This window comes from Canis aureus, chromosome 5 (assembly GCF_053574225.1).
Source record: "Canis aureus isolate CA01 chromosome 5, VMU_Caureus_v.1.0, whole genome shotgun sequence".
Classification (NCBI taxonomy): domain Eukaryota; kingdom Metazoa; phylum Chordata; class Mammalia; order Carnivora; family Canidae; genus Canis; species Canis aureus.
The window spans coordinates 865,310-880,703 of NC_135615.1; the positions used below are offsets into that span (position 1 = coordinate 865,310).

General features: G+C 40.1%; 1 protein-coding gene across 13 annotated transcripts in view; it reads left to right on the plus strand.

The window, feature by feature from the left end:
* The first annotated feature begins 228 nt into the window (after positions 1 to 228).
* CCDC7 (coiled-coil domain containing 7) overlaps positions 229 to 15,394 on the plus strand; it is a 383,481-nt gene continuing 368,315 nt past the window's right edge. For 12 of the 13 annotated variants that reach the window (XM_077896532.1, XM_077896535.1, XM_077896534.1 and 9 more), the window contains exons 1-3: positions 231 to 483; positions 11,610 to 11,940; positions 13,091 to 13,183. In XM_077896532.1, the coding sequence (XP_077752658.1) occupies positions 11,662 to 11,940; positions 13,091 to 13,183 (372 nt within the window). In that variant the 5' untranslated portion in view covers positions 231 to 483; positions 11,610 to 11,661. Of the gene's footprint in view, positions 484 to 11,609; positions 11,941 to 13,090; positions 13,184 to 15,394 lie in introns of all 13 variants that reach the window. The other variant, XM_077896533.1, reaches the window with a different exon arrangement.

Below are 15,394 nucleotides of genomic sequence, written 5' to 3' on the forward strand. Positions count from 1 at the left end.
GTCTGTGCAGTGTCCTGGAGGGAATTACACAGGTCGGGGAGCAAGAGAGAGGGCGCGGTCTGGACCTTCCTGCTTTTTGGGGCCGCTCGGTTGCCAAAATTCGCCTCAGCTTCGATACAGCCCGGAGAAACTCAGCTCAGGGTCTGGCCGGGTGCGCAGGGAGGAGGGTCCCTGGCGGGGGCGGGGGGTGTGAGCTCCCGGCGCGGGCGGGCGGGGCGGGGCCGCGGGGGACAAGGCGTTAACCGCCTGCGGAGCGGTTTTGCCCTCCTCCGTCCGGGTCAGTACTGCAGCCTCAGGGCGAAGAGGCCTGGCCTTTCTCCCCCAATGTCAATTCGTAAAATAGCAGGGCTGGAGTCTGGAGGGTTTGCAGGCTTCCGCCTCGTGGGAAGTCTGGGAGGCTCAGAACTTCCAACTCTTCCACCTCAGAGCCCGCTTCGCCCGGGCAGAACCACCCAGGAAGCCGGCGGCCCGCAGCCTCGGCAGGTACTCGCACTGAGCAGGGGAGGCGCGTGCGGTTCTTCCCTCGTCAGACTGGGAGAGCTTTCCTTGGGGTCTCTGGCAGAGGCGTCCACTTTTCCTCTCTCAGGGGCGGTTGTGCCTCTGATGGGGCCAACTCGAGGGCAGATCGTAGCTTTCCTGCCCTGGGCCGCCCACCCCCATTTCGTTGTGTCCTGTGTCATTAAAGGCTTTGAAATGAATCTTTGAAGAAAGACCAGACAACGTTGGTCTCTGTAGTAGATGACTGATAAAGTCAGGCAGATTTGTGACGATACACACCTTCTAGCATGGGTAGTGATGTGGGAAACAAAGGCGGAAGGAAATGTAGGTAAACTTAAATGTGCGTCTAACCTGCAGCCCATTGACCAATACTTGAGGCGGGTGGAGCGTGGTTTCTCCCAGAAGCTCCTACTTAAGGTTAAGGCCTTGCTAGAGGGAAAAACAACCTTGGTTTGACAATAGCAAGAGGTCCTGTATTGTGTCTTCTTTAGCATATAAAGATCCTTTTGAAGCTTCCTTCATCTTTACTTCCCCCAACCCCAAAGCGTATAATCATCTGCTCCTCAAAATCCAGGGGCAGCAGGAACAGCTCTTTCTGCCCACGGTGGGTCCCTGCTTTAATGAAACCACCATTTTGCACTGAAGACGACTCAAGAATGCTTTCTTGGCCTTGGGCAGGGGACCCCACCAACCTCACCTACCTTCAGAAACTACATCAGGAGGGATAAATGAAGAAACTCTGTAAAACAATCCTTAACTGTTTTCTTGTAAAGGCTAGCTAGCGTTGACTCCATGTAAGCTTTATTTGTGCGCCCCTGTGAACTTCATGGATCTATTTATGAGATTGTTTTGTAGCACCCGGTGAGTGTCTTTTCCTTAATTGTTTTTCTGAAGCGGCCGGCGTCCCTGCCTTCCTGTTACCACAGGTAAATTTAACCTGTGTCTGCCTTCAGTGGACGGGCACATTTGTGCGTTAAAATCCATTTACCCTTGTTTCCTCAAGAGTATCATCCCAGCATTTTCCTTCTATACCGATAAATGCATTTTGCTTTCTTTTGGGTCATGTCCATCAGCCTATGTATTAGTTTCCGAGGGCTGCCCCCCAAAGTCCTACAAACAACAGAAATCTATGCTCTTCTACTTTTGGAGGCTGAAGTCTGAAAAGCGTGGGTAGTGTTGGTTCCTCCTGGAGGCTCTGAGGGAGAATTTGAGGCGTGTTTCTCTACTAACTTCTGGAGGCTGATGCCAGTCGTAGGTGTCCATCCCTCAGTTTGCAGAATCATTGCTCCAAGTCTTTGCCTTCACGTGGTGTTCTCTCCTGTGTGCTCCTGTGTGTTACCTAGGTCTGGTGGTTTGTTGTTGTTGTTTTTTCTTCCAATAGACCACTCAGGAATTGGGGCCAGCCCTAATCCAGTTTGAATTCTTCTTAACTTGATTACATCCACAAAGACCTGATTTCCAAATAAGGTCACGTTCACAGATTCTGGACATATGTTTTGGGGAGAGGACATAATTCAGTCTATGACGGCATACAAACATACTACTTTTCTCATCAAAAAAATCTTCCTCTTGCACATATTCCCTTCCTCCAGTAATATACTATTTCTTTACTCCCTTTTGTAGCACAATTGCCCGAGTGCCTACATTCATATTCACTGTCTCCACTTCTTTGACAATTCTCTTTTTAACTTAGATCAGTCAGGCATACCCCTCCATCACTCTTGAAATTGTTGCAAATGACCCAACCCCATGTTGCTCAATCTAGTGGTTAATTCTTAGTCCTCATCTTACCTGATGCAGTTCATCACTCAGACATAAGTTTTTCTCACTGTATTTTCAGTAAATCCCCTCTTGGTTCTATCTTCTGGCTCATTGGTCACTCATTCTTTTTTATTTTTTTAATTTTTTTCCTTTTAAATTTATTTATTCATGATAGTCACACGGAGAGAGAGAGAGAGGCAGAGACACAGGCAGAGGGAGAAGCAGACTCCATGCACCGGGAGCCTGATGGTCACTCATTCTTAAGTCTTGTTTCCTGGTCCTTCTCTCTCAGAGCTGATGAATGCCTTTGATACTCTTCAGTTCTGTAAATTGAATTTTGGTTTCTGAGTCATTTACTGCATTAACTTTACTTGAAGCATTATTTCACAATTAATATGAGAAAAACATAAAAGTCTTTTCCAACAGGGGACTTTGGCTATTATTCTTTAATGTATACATTTATTATTATCAACAGTTTCCAAAAGAGCATTGCATTCTTCCTTCAAATGAATTTTTAGTGACATGGCATCACATCTTTCCCCATACTTCTTTGACTATGATTTTAAAATTATGTTTGGTAATTATGTTTTCAATTAACTGCAGTGTTTCTAAAATAATAAAATGGTTTTATAGTTTGTGAATAAAATAAAAATTTTCATGTTGTAAGAAGATATTTTTGCTCTATCATTCATGACCAAGTTAAAGAAAAATGTCTTGACAAGTTGTACAAAATGTCATAGAATTTTAGTTTTTAAGGATTTTGTTTGCTTCGCTTTTCTCATGTATTTGAGGCATTGTATCCATGTTTATATATATATATATATATATATATATATATATACACACATATATATAATATAACATATATATTTTTTAATTGGATTTTTTTGGTAAGCTCTCAAAAATGTGTATGATTCTTCTCCAGCTGTGTCATCTATTGATTAAAATCCTAATACATGAAAAAATAAATAAATAAATAAAATCCTAATACATGGAGGCACCTGAGTGGCTCAGTCAGTTAAGTGTCTACCTTTGGCTCTGATTGAGCCTTGCATTGGACTCCCTGCTCAGTGGATGGGGAGTCTGCCTGCCCCCCACACCTCATGCTTTCTCTCCCTATTTTTCTTTCTCTGTCAAATAAATCTTTAAAAAAATTCCTAATACATGTTCACAAACAGAAATATTTGCATTTTGGAAATCCACAATTATATCAATATATATATATATCATTATAGTTTGGATTTTTTTAAAGTATGTATGTATGTATGTAATCTCGACACCCATCATGAGGCTGGAACTTATTGATATATAACTATATCTATATAGAGATTTTGTATTTTGCAGAAACAGGATGCCATTGACTTTTGCCATGGTTTCTGCCAAATAAAAAAATGCCTATTATCATTCTCGTAAAATTTTTTAGATGACCCTCTCTACACTAGGTACTACTCCAAACATGAAATTGTGTTTATTATGTTATCAACATATACAGGCCTATATTTTCCCATTTTTCATAGGTTTGCTAAGTTTTAAAATTCTTTCAAATCTGACATTAACTCTTAGTACTTACTGATGGTATTGTGCATTTCACTTTATTCATGTTCAAGAATCTGTGATAAATACTGCTAATCTTTGCATCATTTTTATTCTTTGGCTATACTCTGCAATTAAGAAAAGATATAGAATCCTTTGAGAAGAGATGTTATTAAAACCTGATGGAAATTTAATTCTTCCTCCTTTTAGGTTATATGCTCTTTCTTTCTGAAATCTTTCAGATATTTTCTCTGAGATTTTTGCATTTTGTTCTGTGTTTAAATGTGTTTTGCTGTTTATCTGTTCCTTTTTTGGTATTTTGTGAACCCTATCGATCTGTGGTTTCCACTACTCTTAAATCTGAGAAATTTATTATTTCTTCAAATATTTCCTCCTGTCCATGTTTTCCTTCTCACTGGATCTTCTATTATGTGATTTTTGGCATTTATATAATTCTTCTACAGATCTCTTATTTTATTTTTCGTTTCTATTTCTTTAACCTTTTCTGCTGCTTTCTGGCAGAACACCTCAATCTGATCTTCCATTTTCCTAATTTTTCTTCAACAGTATTATTCTGTGATCAGTTATGTTGTTTATTACATTTTTCATTTGTAATATTTCTACACAGGTCTTTAAAAAATACTGTGTGCCTGTTTTATATTGCTAATATTCTGAGTGTGTGTGTGTGTTTGTGTGTATTTTTGGTTTCTCTTTATAATAGTTTTCTAGTTTGGGCTTTTTAAAAAGTTTTTATGCATGCACTGAGGGGCGCACTTGATGGGATGAGAACTGGGTGTTATATGTTGACAAATCAAACTCCAATAAAAAAATACAAAAAAACTTTGTATGTATATAATCTCTATACCCAACATGAGGCTGGAACCCTGCAATCAAGAGTTGCATGCTCTTCTGACTAAACCAGCCAGGTGCCCTGTACTTTATTTATCTTTTTCTTCCAGATGTTATTTTTCTTTTGCAAAGCTTGTATCTTTCAGGTGTCAAGTTATTTTCACCAGGGAGCTCATGTGCCCTTGGAAGTGTTAGCTACTCTTATCTATTATTATGAAATGGTCAAAAGCCAGGCCCCAGTCTATGTCCTTCCCATCATGTTCAGGGAAATTATATGTGTGTATTTATTTCCCTGGGTTATCCATAACAAAATACTACAAAATAAGTGGCTTAAAACAATAGTAATTTATTCTCTCACACTTCAAGAGTCTAGGAGTCTGAAAAGAAAGTGTTTGCAGTGCTTATGCTTCTTCTAAAGTTTCTAGGGAAGAATTTCCCTTGCTTCTTCCTAGCAAGGATGCTGGCAATCTTTAACATTCCTTGGCTTGTAGCTGCATTACTCTAGCCTATGCCTCTGTCATTAGGTGACCTTTACCCCTGTCTATGGTGTCTTTATATAATTTCTTTTTTTAAAGATTTAATTGAGAGAGAGAGAGAGAGAGAGAGAGTAAGCACATGGAAGGGGAAGGGGCAGAGGGAGAGGGTGAGAGTTCCCCCAGCAGACTCTATGCTGAGTACGGAGCCTGACATGGGTCTTGATCTCATGACCCTAAGATCAGGTCCAAAACCAAAATCAAGAGTCAAATGCTTAACTAACTGCACCACTGAGGTGCCCTTACATGGCTTTCTTATAATGACACCAGCCATTGGATTTAGAGCCCATTGTAATCTAGTATGACAATAAATCTTAACTTGGTTTCATCTGCAGAGATTGTATTTTTAACTATGGTCATATTCACAGGTTCCAGGGGTTAGAACTAGAACATATATTTTTGGGCGGGACACAGTTCAACCCACAAACAACAAGATGTCTAAGTGAGGAGAGCTTCAGGCAACAGGGAACGAATGCTATTCTACATTAATTTTGTCAGTCTATGAGACAACTCCCATGGTCAAGCATATAGTTTAATTTTTTAAACAAATTTATTTTTTAATGGTGTTCAATTTACCAACATACAGAATAACACCCAGTGCTCATCCCAGAATAACACCCAGTGCTCATCCCGTCAAGTGCCCCCCTCAGTGCCCATCACCCATTCACCCCCACCCCCCCGCCCTCCTCCTCTTCCACCACCCCTAGTTCATTTCCCAGAGTTAGGAGTCTTTATATTCTGTCTCCCTTTCTGATTTTCCTACCCATTTCTTCTCCCTTCCCTTATATTCCCTTTCACTATTATTTATATTCCCCAAATGAATGAGAACATATAATGTTTGTCCTTCTCCGATTGACTCATTGCACTCAACATAATACCCTCCAGTTCCATCCACATGGAAGCAAATGGTGGGTATTTGTCATTTCAAATGCCTGACTAATATTCCATTGTATACATAAACCACATCTTCTTTATCCATTGATCTTTCCATGGACACCGAGGCTCCTTCCACAGTTTGGCTATTGTGGACATTGCTGCTAGAAACATCGGGGTGCAGGTGTCCCGGCGTTTCATTGCATCTGTATCTTTGGGGTAAATCCCCAGCAGTGCAATTGCTGGGTCATAGGGCAGGTCTATTTTTAACTGTTTGCGGAACCTCCACACAGTTTTCCAGAGTGGCCTGCACCAGTTCACATTCCGACCAAGCGTGCAAGAGGGTTCCCTTTTCTCTGCATCCTCTCCAACATTGGTGGTTTCCAGCCTTGTTAATTTTCCCCATTCTCACTGGTGTGAGGTGGTATCTCATTGTGGTTCTGATTTGTATTTCCCTGATGGCCAGTGATGCAGGGCATTTGCTCATGTGCTTGTTGGCCATGTCTATGTCTTCCTCTGTGAGATTTCTGTTCATGTCTTTTGCCCATTTCATGATTGGATTGTTTGTTTCTTTGGTGTTGAGCTTAATAAGTTCTTTATAAATCTTGGAAATTAGCCCTTCATCTGATACGTCATTTGCAAAAATCTTCTCCCATTCTGTAGGTTGTCTTTGAGTTTTGTTGACTGTATCCTTTGCTGTGCAAAAGCTTCTTATCTTGATGAAGTCCCAATAGTTCATTTTTGCTTTTGTTTCTTTTGCCTTCGTGGATGTATCTTGCAAGAAGTTACTGTGGCCAAGTTCAAAAAGGGTGTTGCCTGTGTTCTCCTCCAGGATTTTGATGGAATCTTGTCTCCCATTTAGATCTTTCATCCATTTTGAGTTTATCTTTGTGTATGGTGCAAGAGAGTGGTCTAGTTTCATTCTTCTGCATGTGGATGTCCAATTTTCCCAGGACCATTTATTGAAGAGACTGTCTTTCTTCCAGTGGATAGTCTGTCCTCCTTTATCGAATATTAGTTGACCATAAAGTTGAGGGTCCACTTCTGGATTCTCTATTCTGTTCCATTGATCTATGTGTCTGTTTTTGTGCCAGTACCACACTGTCTTGATGACCACAGCTTTGTAGTACAACCTGAAATCTGACATTGTGATGCCCCCCAGATATGATTTTCTTTTTTAAAATTCCCCTGGTTATTCTGGGTCTTTTCTGATTCCACACAAATCTTAAAATAATGTGTTCTAACTCTCTGAAGAAAGTCCATGGAATTTTGATAGGGATTGCATTAAACGTGTAAATTGCCCTGGGTAACATTGACATTTTCACAATATTAATTCTGCCAATCCATGAGCATGGACTATTTTTCCATCTCTTTGTGTCTTCCTCAATTTCTTTCAGAAGTGTTCTATAGTTTTTAGGGTAAAGATCCTTTACCTCTTTGGTTAGGTTTATTCCTAGGTGTCTTATGCTTTTGGGTGCAATTGTAAATGGGATTGACTCTTTAATTTCTCTTTCTTCAGTCTCATTGTTAGTGTATAGAAATGCCACTGATTTCTGGGCATTGATTTTGTATCCTGCCACGCTATCAAATTGCTGTATGAGTTCTAGCAATCTTGGGGTGGAGGCTTTGGGGTTTTCTATGTAGAGTATCATGTCATCAGTGATGAGGGAGAGTTTGACTTCTTCTTTGCCAATTTGAATGCCTTTAATGTCTTTTTGTTGTCTTTTTGCTGAGGCTAGGACTTCCAGGACTATGTTGAATAGCAGTGGTGAGAGTGGACATCCCTGTCTTGTTCCTGATCTTCGGGGAAAGGCTCCCAGTGCTTCCCCATTGAGAATGATATTTGCTGTGGGCTTTTCATAGATGGCTTTTAAGATGTTGAGGAATGCTCCCTCTATCCCTACACTCTGAAGTGTTTTGATCAGGTATGGATGCCGTATTTTGTCAAATGCTTTCTCTGTATCTAATGAGAGGATCATATGGTTCCTGGTTTTTCTCTAGCTGATATGATGAATCACATTGATTGTTTTACAAGTGTTGAACCAGCCTCGTGTCCCAGGGATAAATCCTACTTGGTCATGGTGAATAATTTTCTTAATGTGTTGTTGGATCCTATTGGCTAGTATCTTGTTGAGAATTTTTGCATCCATGTTCATCAGGGATATTGGTATGTAATTCTCCTTTTTGGTGGGGTCTTTGTCTGGTTTTGGAATTAAGGTGATGCTGGCCTCATAGAACGACTTTGGAAGTACTCCATCCCTTTCTATCTTTCCAAACACCTTTAGTAGAATAGGTATGATTTCTTCTTTAAACCTTTGATAGAATTCCCCTGGGAAGCCATCTGGCCCTGGACTCTGGTGCCTTGGGAGGTTTTTGATGACTGCTTCAATTTCCTCCCTGGTTATTGGCCTGTTCAGGTTTTCTATTTCTTCCTGTTCCAGTTTTGGTAGTTTGTGGCTTTCCAGGAATGTGTCCATTTCTTCTAGATTGCCTAATTTATTGGCGTATAGCTGTTCATAATATGTTTTTAAAATCGTTTGTATTTCCTTGGTGTTGGTAGTGATCTCTCCTTTCTCATTCATGATTTTATTAATTGGAGTCTTCTCTCTCTTCTTTTTAATAAGGCTGGCTAATGGTTTATCTATCTTATTAATTCTTTCAAAGAACCAACTCCTGATTTTGTTGAGTTGTTCCACAGTTCTTCTGGTCTCGATTTCATTGAGTTCTGCTCGAATCTTAATTAACTCACTTCTTCTGGTGTTTTTTTCTCTAGCTCCTTTATGTGTAAGGTTAGCTTTTGTATTTGAGTTCTTTCCAGTTTTTGAATGGGTGCTTGTATTGCGATGTATTTCCCCCTTAGGACTGCTTTTGCTGCATCCCAAAGATTTTGAATGGTTGTATCTTCATTCTCATTAGTTTCCATGAATCTTTTTAATTCTTCGTTAATTTCCTGGTTGACCCTTTCATCTTTTAGCAGGATGGTCCTTAACCTCCACGTGTTTGAGGTCCTTCCAAACTTCTTGTTGTGATTTAGTTCTAATTTCAAGGCGTTATGGTCTGAGAATATGCAGGGGACGATCCCAATCTTTTGGTATCGGTTCAGACCCAATTTGTGACCCAGTATGTGGTCTATTCTGGAGAAAGTTCCATGTGCACTTGAGAAGAATGTGTATTCAGTTGCGTTTGGACCTAAGGTGCTGTAGATATGTGTGAAATCCATCTGGTCCAGTGTATCATTTAAAGCTCTCATTTCTTTGGAGATGTTGTGCTTAGAAACCTATCGAGGGTAGAAAGAGCTTGATTGAAGTCACCAAGTATAAGTGTATTATTATCTAAGTATTTCTTCACTTTGGGTATTAATTGGTTTAAATATTTGGCAGCTCCCACATTCGGGGATGTTAAGTCCTCTTGTTGGATAGATCCTTTAAGTATGATATAGTGTCCCTCTTCATCTCTCACTACAGTCTTCGGGGTAAATTTTAGTTTATCTGATATAAGGATGGCTACCCCTGCTTTCTTTTGAGGACCATTTGAATGGTAAGTGGTTCTCCAACCTTTTATTTTCAGGCTGTAGGTGTCCTTGTGTCTCAAACGAGTATCTTGTAGACAGCAAATAGGTGGGTCCTGCTTTTTTATCCAGTCTGACACCCTGCGCCTTTTGATGGGGTCATTAAGCCCATTCACGTTCACAGTTACTATTGAGAGATAAGAGTTTAGTGTCATCATGATATCTATTCAGTCTTTGTTTTTGTGGATTGTTCCACTGAACTTCTTCTTAAAGGGAAATTTTAAGAGTCCCCCTTAAAATTTCTTGCAGAGCTGGTTTGGAGGTCACATATTCTTTCAGTTCCTGCCTGTCTTGGAAGCTCTTTATCTCTCCTTCCACTTTGAATGAGAGCCTTGCTGGATAAAGTATTCTTGGTTGCATGTTTTTCTCATTTAGGACCCTGAATATACCCTGCCAGCCCTTTCTGGCCTGCCAGGTCTCTGTGGAGAGGTCTGCTGTTACCCTAATACTCCTCCCCATAAAAGTCAGGGATTTCTTGTCTCTTGCTGCTTTAAGGATCTTCTCTTTATCTTTGGAATTTGCAAGCTTCACTATTAAATGTTGAGGTGTTGGACGGTTTTTATTGATTTTAGGGGGGTGGGTCTCTCTGTTTCCTGGATCTGAATGTCTGTTTCCCTTCCCAGATTAGGAAAGTTTTCAGCTATGATTTGTTCAAATACATATTCTGGCCCTCTGTCTCTTTCGGTGCCCTCGGCAACCCCAATTAAACGTAGGTTTTTCTTCCTCAGGCTGTCGTTCATTTCCCTTAATCTGTCTTCATGGTCTTTTAATTGTTTGTCTCTTTTTTCCTCAGTTTCCCTCTTTGCCATCAACTTGTCTTCTGTGTCACTCACTCGTTCTTCCACCTCGTTAACCCTCGTGGTTAGGACTTCTAGTTTGGAGCCGCGCAGCCCCCTCCGCACTGAGCCTCTTCCTCTGCTGGAGCCGCTGCCGGAGCCCCCCCGAGCTGCTCCCGCCCCGCAGCCCCCTCCGCCAAGCCGCCCCCGAGCCCCCCCGAGCTGCTCCGGGTCCCGCCGCCCGCGCTGCAGCCCTTAGGGAGCTCGGCGCACTCTCCCGGGGCGCAGGTGTCTGTTAGTGTCCCCGGGAGCCCGAGGGCATCCCCGCCCTCCTGGGTCCTGCTCCCCCTCCCTGCGAGGCCTTTCTGCCCGGGAAGGTTGGTGCAGCTCCTGCTCCTCCGGGACGGGGCTCTCCTGTCCTGGGGACACTCGCCCCGGCCTCAGCCCGGCTCCTCGCTGGCCCCTCCCCCTTGGAGGCCTTTTGTTTCTTTATTTCTTTTTCCCCGTCTTCCTACCTTGATAGAAGCGCGAACTCTTCTCACTGTAGCATTCCAGGTGTTCTCTCTTTAAATCCCAGGCCGAATTCGTAGATTTTCAGGATGATTTGAAGGTTATCTAGGTAATTTGGTGGGGACAGGTGACTTGGGGACCCTACTCTTCCGCCGTCTTGCCCCTCCACAAGCATATAGTTTAGAACTCTTTGGGAGAAGGCATTGTCTTGAGTCTTAATTAGCTTTGGAGAGAGAGAGGAGTAGAAGAATGAAAGCCTAAGACATGTCCAGTCTATACTTTTTATCTCAGCCTGACTTTAGTGCTGCCTTGATATTACTCTGTTGATATCTTGGGCCTCTGGTATTATTCCTATAGAAATAATGATAAAGGCCATATATTATCTCAAAAAATGGGGGAAAGGTAAGAATAAAATTTTAAACTTTTCTAAAGAAATTATCTCATTCCTGTCACCGTCTCTGTCTCTTCAGCCTCCATCCTAAGTGCCCATACCTAAATCAGCCTTCAGTCACTTGTAGGGTTTCTCACAGTTTTTTTGTTTGTTTGTTTGTTTCCTTGTTTTTACATTTTTTGTTGGTATTTATTGTTAGGAAAATTATTCTCTCCATTTTGTAATTTCTGTAGAGCTGATTTTGGGACTCACTCATCTTCATGGCAGTTGATAATCCTGCCATATTTTTTATCTGAAATCTTTGTTTTATTTTACAGGGAAGAATATAATTTTTTCATCTATAATTTGGAAGCGAAGTAAAATAACAAAATGAAGCCAGCAAAATCTCTGTTAGCCTCTAGTAATAAATTGGCAAATGTTCCAGAGTCAACTTACAAAAAGGGAGTATTGAATTTACCAATGTCACCTAAACCAAAGGAAAAACATAGTGCAAAATTAGGACGTGATAAATTTGAACCAATGGTCTTAGGATCTCCACCAACAGGGGGATCCCTTGTAAGGTATGCTTTGCCCAATCTGTCAAGTAAGACAAAGGAGTTAATAGCAGAAGATGAATCGATCAGGAAAATTACCAAACATCTGAAGATGGTAAGACACTTCTTGGTCCTTGTTGTTTGGGGTCCCCATGACCAGCACCAGGCTTAGTGATTTGTTACAAAGGTACACTAGACTCAATACAGTCCTATTGATGGCTAAGATTTATTATAGTGAAAGGATACAAAGCAAAATCAGGAAAAGGAAAAGGCTTGTGGGGTGAAGTCTGGAGGAAACTAGGTTTAAGATTCCTCTTCCTTTAAAGTCATAGAGGATGTGCTTAGTTCCTCCAACAACACATTATGACAATACATGTGCAATGTCTATTGGAGAGGCTCATTAGAGACTCAGTGCCCAGAGGTTTATTGGAGGTTGCTCATCTAGGTACTTTGCCTAGCATGTATCAAAATTTCAGACTCCCTGAAGGAAAGCAGGTGTTTAGCATAAACAACATTGTTTGTACAAACATTTTAGGGATAAGGAGCCACTGTTATCAGCGAATGGTGGAAATACTCCTAAAATCCAAGTACTGAGACACTAGTCCAACGTCAGCTTGCAAGCAGACCTTTCTAACGATAGGTCTTTCTAAGCCTCATTCCTGCTGTGTTAATTCTTCTCAGCACTTTAGAAACTTCAGCTCTTAGTGTGGGGCCGGGGGGAAATCTTTTCTCTGAGTTTCTCTATGTGCAACGATCCAGAAATGAATTGGGGACACACAAAATATCAAATGAGAACAATGGGGAGTAGCACAAATATAAAAAGAATATAGTTTGTCAGATTTCCAAAATTAAGTTTGTTTAAAGTTTGAGGAGTTACCTCAGAGAATTTCTGTGAAAATTCTTTTGCTCTCTTGTTTCATTTTTGTTTCACCCTCTTCAATGAAGAAAGTTCAGTCAGTCAGATTCTGAGGAATACTTTGGTGGTAAGTGGAGTTGATGCTTCAGCTATTCACAGTCTTTCACATGCCTGTCAACACAGAAATGGGAGTCATAGGGACTTTCTCCATTGCTAGGGAATAGAGTTGAGGACAGTTTACCATCATTTCTTTAGGGTGATATGAGATGGAAAATGTAAGTTTATCACATTAGCAGAAATAAATCTTAGTGCTAAGAAGGTCCTAATGTGTTTGATTAAATGTCTTTTTGCATTTAATATACTAATTTTAAACTATTAAAATACTTAATTTGCTTTGATTTACTCACAGATTGTTTCCACTTTAGAAGAAACCTATGGATTTAGCATTCAAAATGGAGAAAAATCATTTATGAAGCCTGAACATGAAGAATTAAGTTTGTCTGTAAGTATATGTAACCCTAAGGTAGAGACATTTAACACTGGAAAGGGTTAAGGTTTTCTTTTGGATGACATTTCTGTTCTCAGAATGAATTTCCCATCAGTGAAAATGATGCAGTTAGGGAACTTGAAAGTAGAGTACTGATTTTTTTTACCTTCTGCCAATACTTATCTTAAATCTTAATTAAGGAATATCTATATTTTAAACCCACATTCTTGTTAATGCTTATTATATTTAATTTTCAAATATTTGGTTACTTGTTGGTTTGAGATGTATATTCTTTATTATGTTAAAGAATTCTATTTTTATTTTGCTAAATAAAAGTTATTGAGTTTTAGAAAGTGTCTGGTATATACTGAAGTTAACTATTAAGGTGATTAAGTATGTACTTCTCCTTTAATCTATTGAAGAGATGAATTATTTTACATATTTCATAATATTCAGCCATACTTTAATACTTGTAGAGTATTATTTTTCTATTTTATAGTTACTTTTGTTACTTAGGGATTGAGTTTGTCTTAATGTAATGAAACACCTATGTTGAGTCTTTCAATTCATGAACATGATATGTCTCTCCATTATTTAGCTCTTGATTGATTTCTTTTATCATCATTTTGTAATTTTCATCATACATATCCTATACATGGTTTGTTAGATTTATGCATTTATAGTTCAATGGTTTTTGGAATGATTTTTAATGGCATTGTTTTTAATTTTATTCTCCACGTTTGTTAGTAGTATATAAAGATAGGATCGATGTTTTGTATGTTGATCTTATATCTTGCAATCTTATTTAATATACTTTTTGATTCTAGTGTTCCTATAGATTACTAGGAATTTTCTACATGGACAATTATCATCAAATAGAGACAATTTTACTTCTTCCTGACTAGTCTTAATGCTTTTTTATTTCCTTCTCTCTCTCTCTTTTTTTTTTTTTTTGGCATATGTTTTTATTGGAGTTCGATTTGCCAACATATAGCATAACACCCAGTGCTCATCCTGCCAAGTGCATCCCTCAGTTCCCATCACCCAGTCACCCCCTCCTCCTACCCACCTCCCTTTCCACTACCCCTTGTTCATTTCCCAGAATTAGGAGTCTCTCATGTTCGGTCACCCTCACTGATATTTCCCACTCATTTTCTCTCCTTTTCCCTTTATTCCCTTTCTCTATTTTTTATATTCCCCAAATGAATGAGACCATAAAATGTTTGTCCTTCTCCAATTGACTTACTTAACTCAGCATAATACCCTCCAGTTCTATCCACGTCAAAGGAAATGGTGGGTATTCGTCATTTCTAATGGCTGAGTAATATTCCATTGTATACATAGACCACAGCTTCTTTATTCATTTATCTTTGGGTGGACACCAACTCCTTCCACAGTTTGGGTATTATGGACATCACTGCTATAAACATTGGGGTGCAGGTGTCCTGCCATTTCACAACATCCGTATCTTTGGGGTAAATCCCCAACAGTGCAATTGCTGGGTCGTAGGGCAGATCTATTTTTAACTCTTTGAGGAACCCCCTCCACCCAGTTTTCCAGAGTGGCTGCACCAGTTCACATTCCCACCAACAGTGCAAGAGGGTTCCCCTTTCTCCACATCCTCTCCAACATTTGTTGTTTCCTGTTTTGTTAATTTTCCCCATTCTCACTGGTGGGAGGTGGTATCTCATTGTGGTTTTGATTTGTATTTCCCTGATGGCCAGTGATGCGGAGCATTTTCTCATGTGCTTGTTGGCCATGTCTATGTCTTCCTCTGTGAGATTTCTGTTCATGTCTTTTGCCCATTTCATGATTGGATTGTTTCTTTGCTGCTGAGTTTAATAAGTTCTCTATAGATCTTGGATACTAGCCCTTTATCTGATATGTCATTTGCAAATATCTTCTCCCATTCTGTAGGTTGTCTTTTAGTTTTGTTGACTGTTTCTTTTGCTGTGCAGAAGCTTTTTATCCTGATGAAGTCCCAATAGTTCATTTTTGCTTTTTTTTCTCTTCCCCTCATGGATGTATCTTGTAAGAAGTTGCTCTGGCCAAGTTCAAAAAGGGCGTTGCCTGTGTTTTCCTCTAGGACTTTTATGGTTTCTTGTCTCACATTTAGATCTTACATCCATTTTGAGTTTATCTTTGTGTATGGTGCAAGAGAATGGTCTAGTCTCATTCTTCTGCATGTGGCTGTCCAATTTTCCCAGCACCATTTATTAAAGAGAC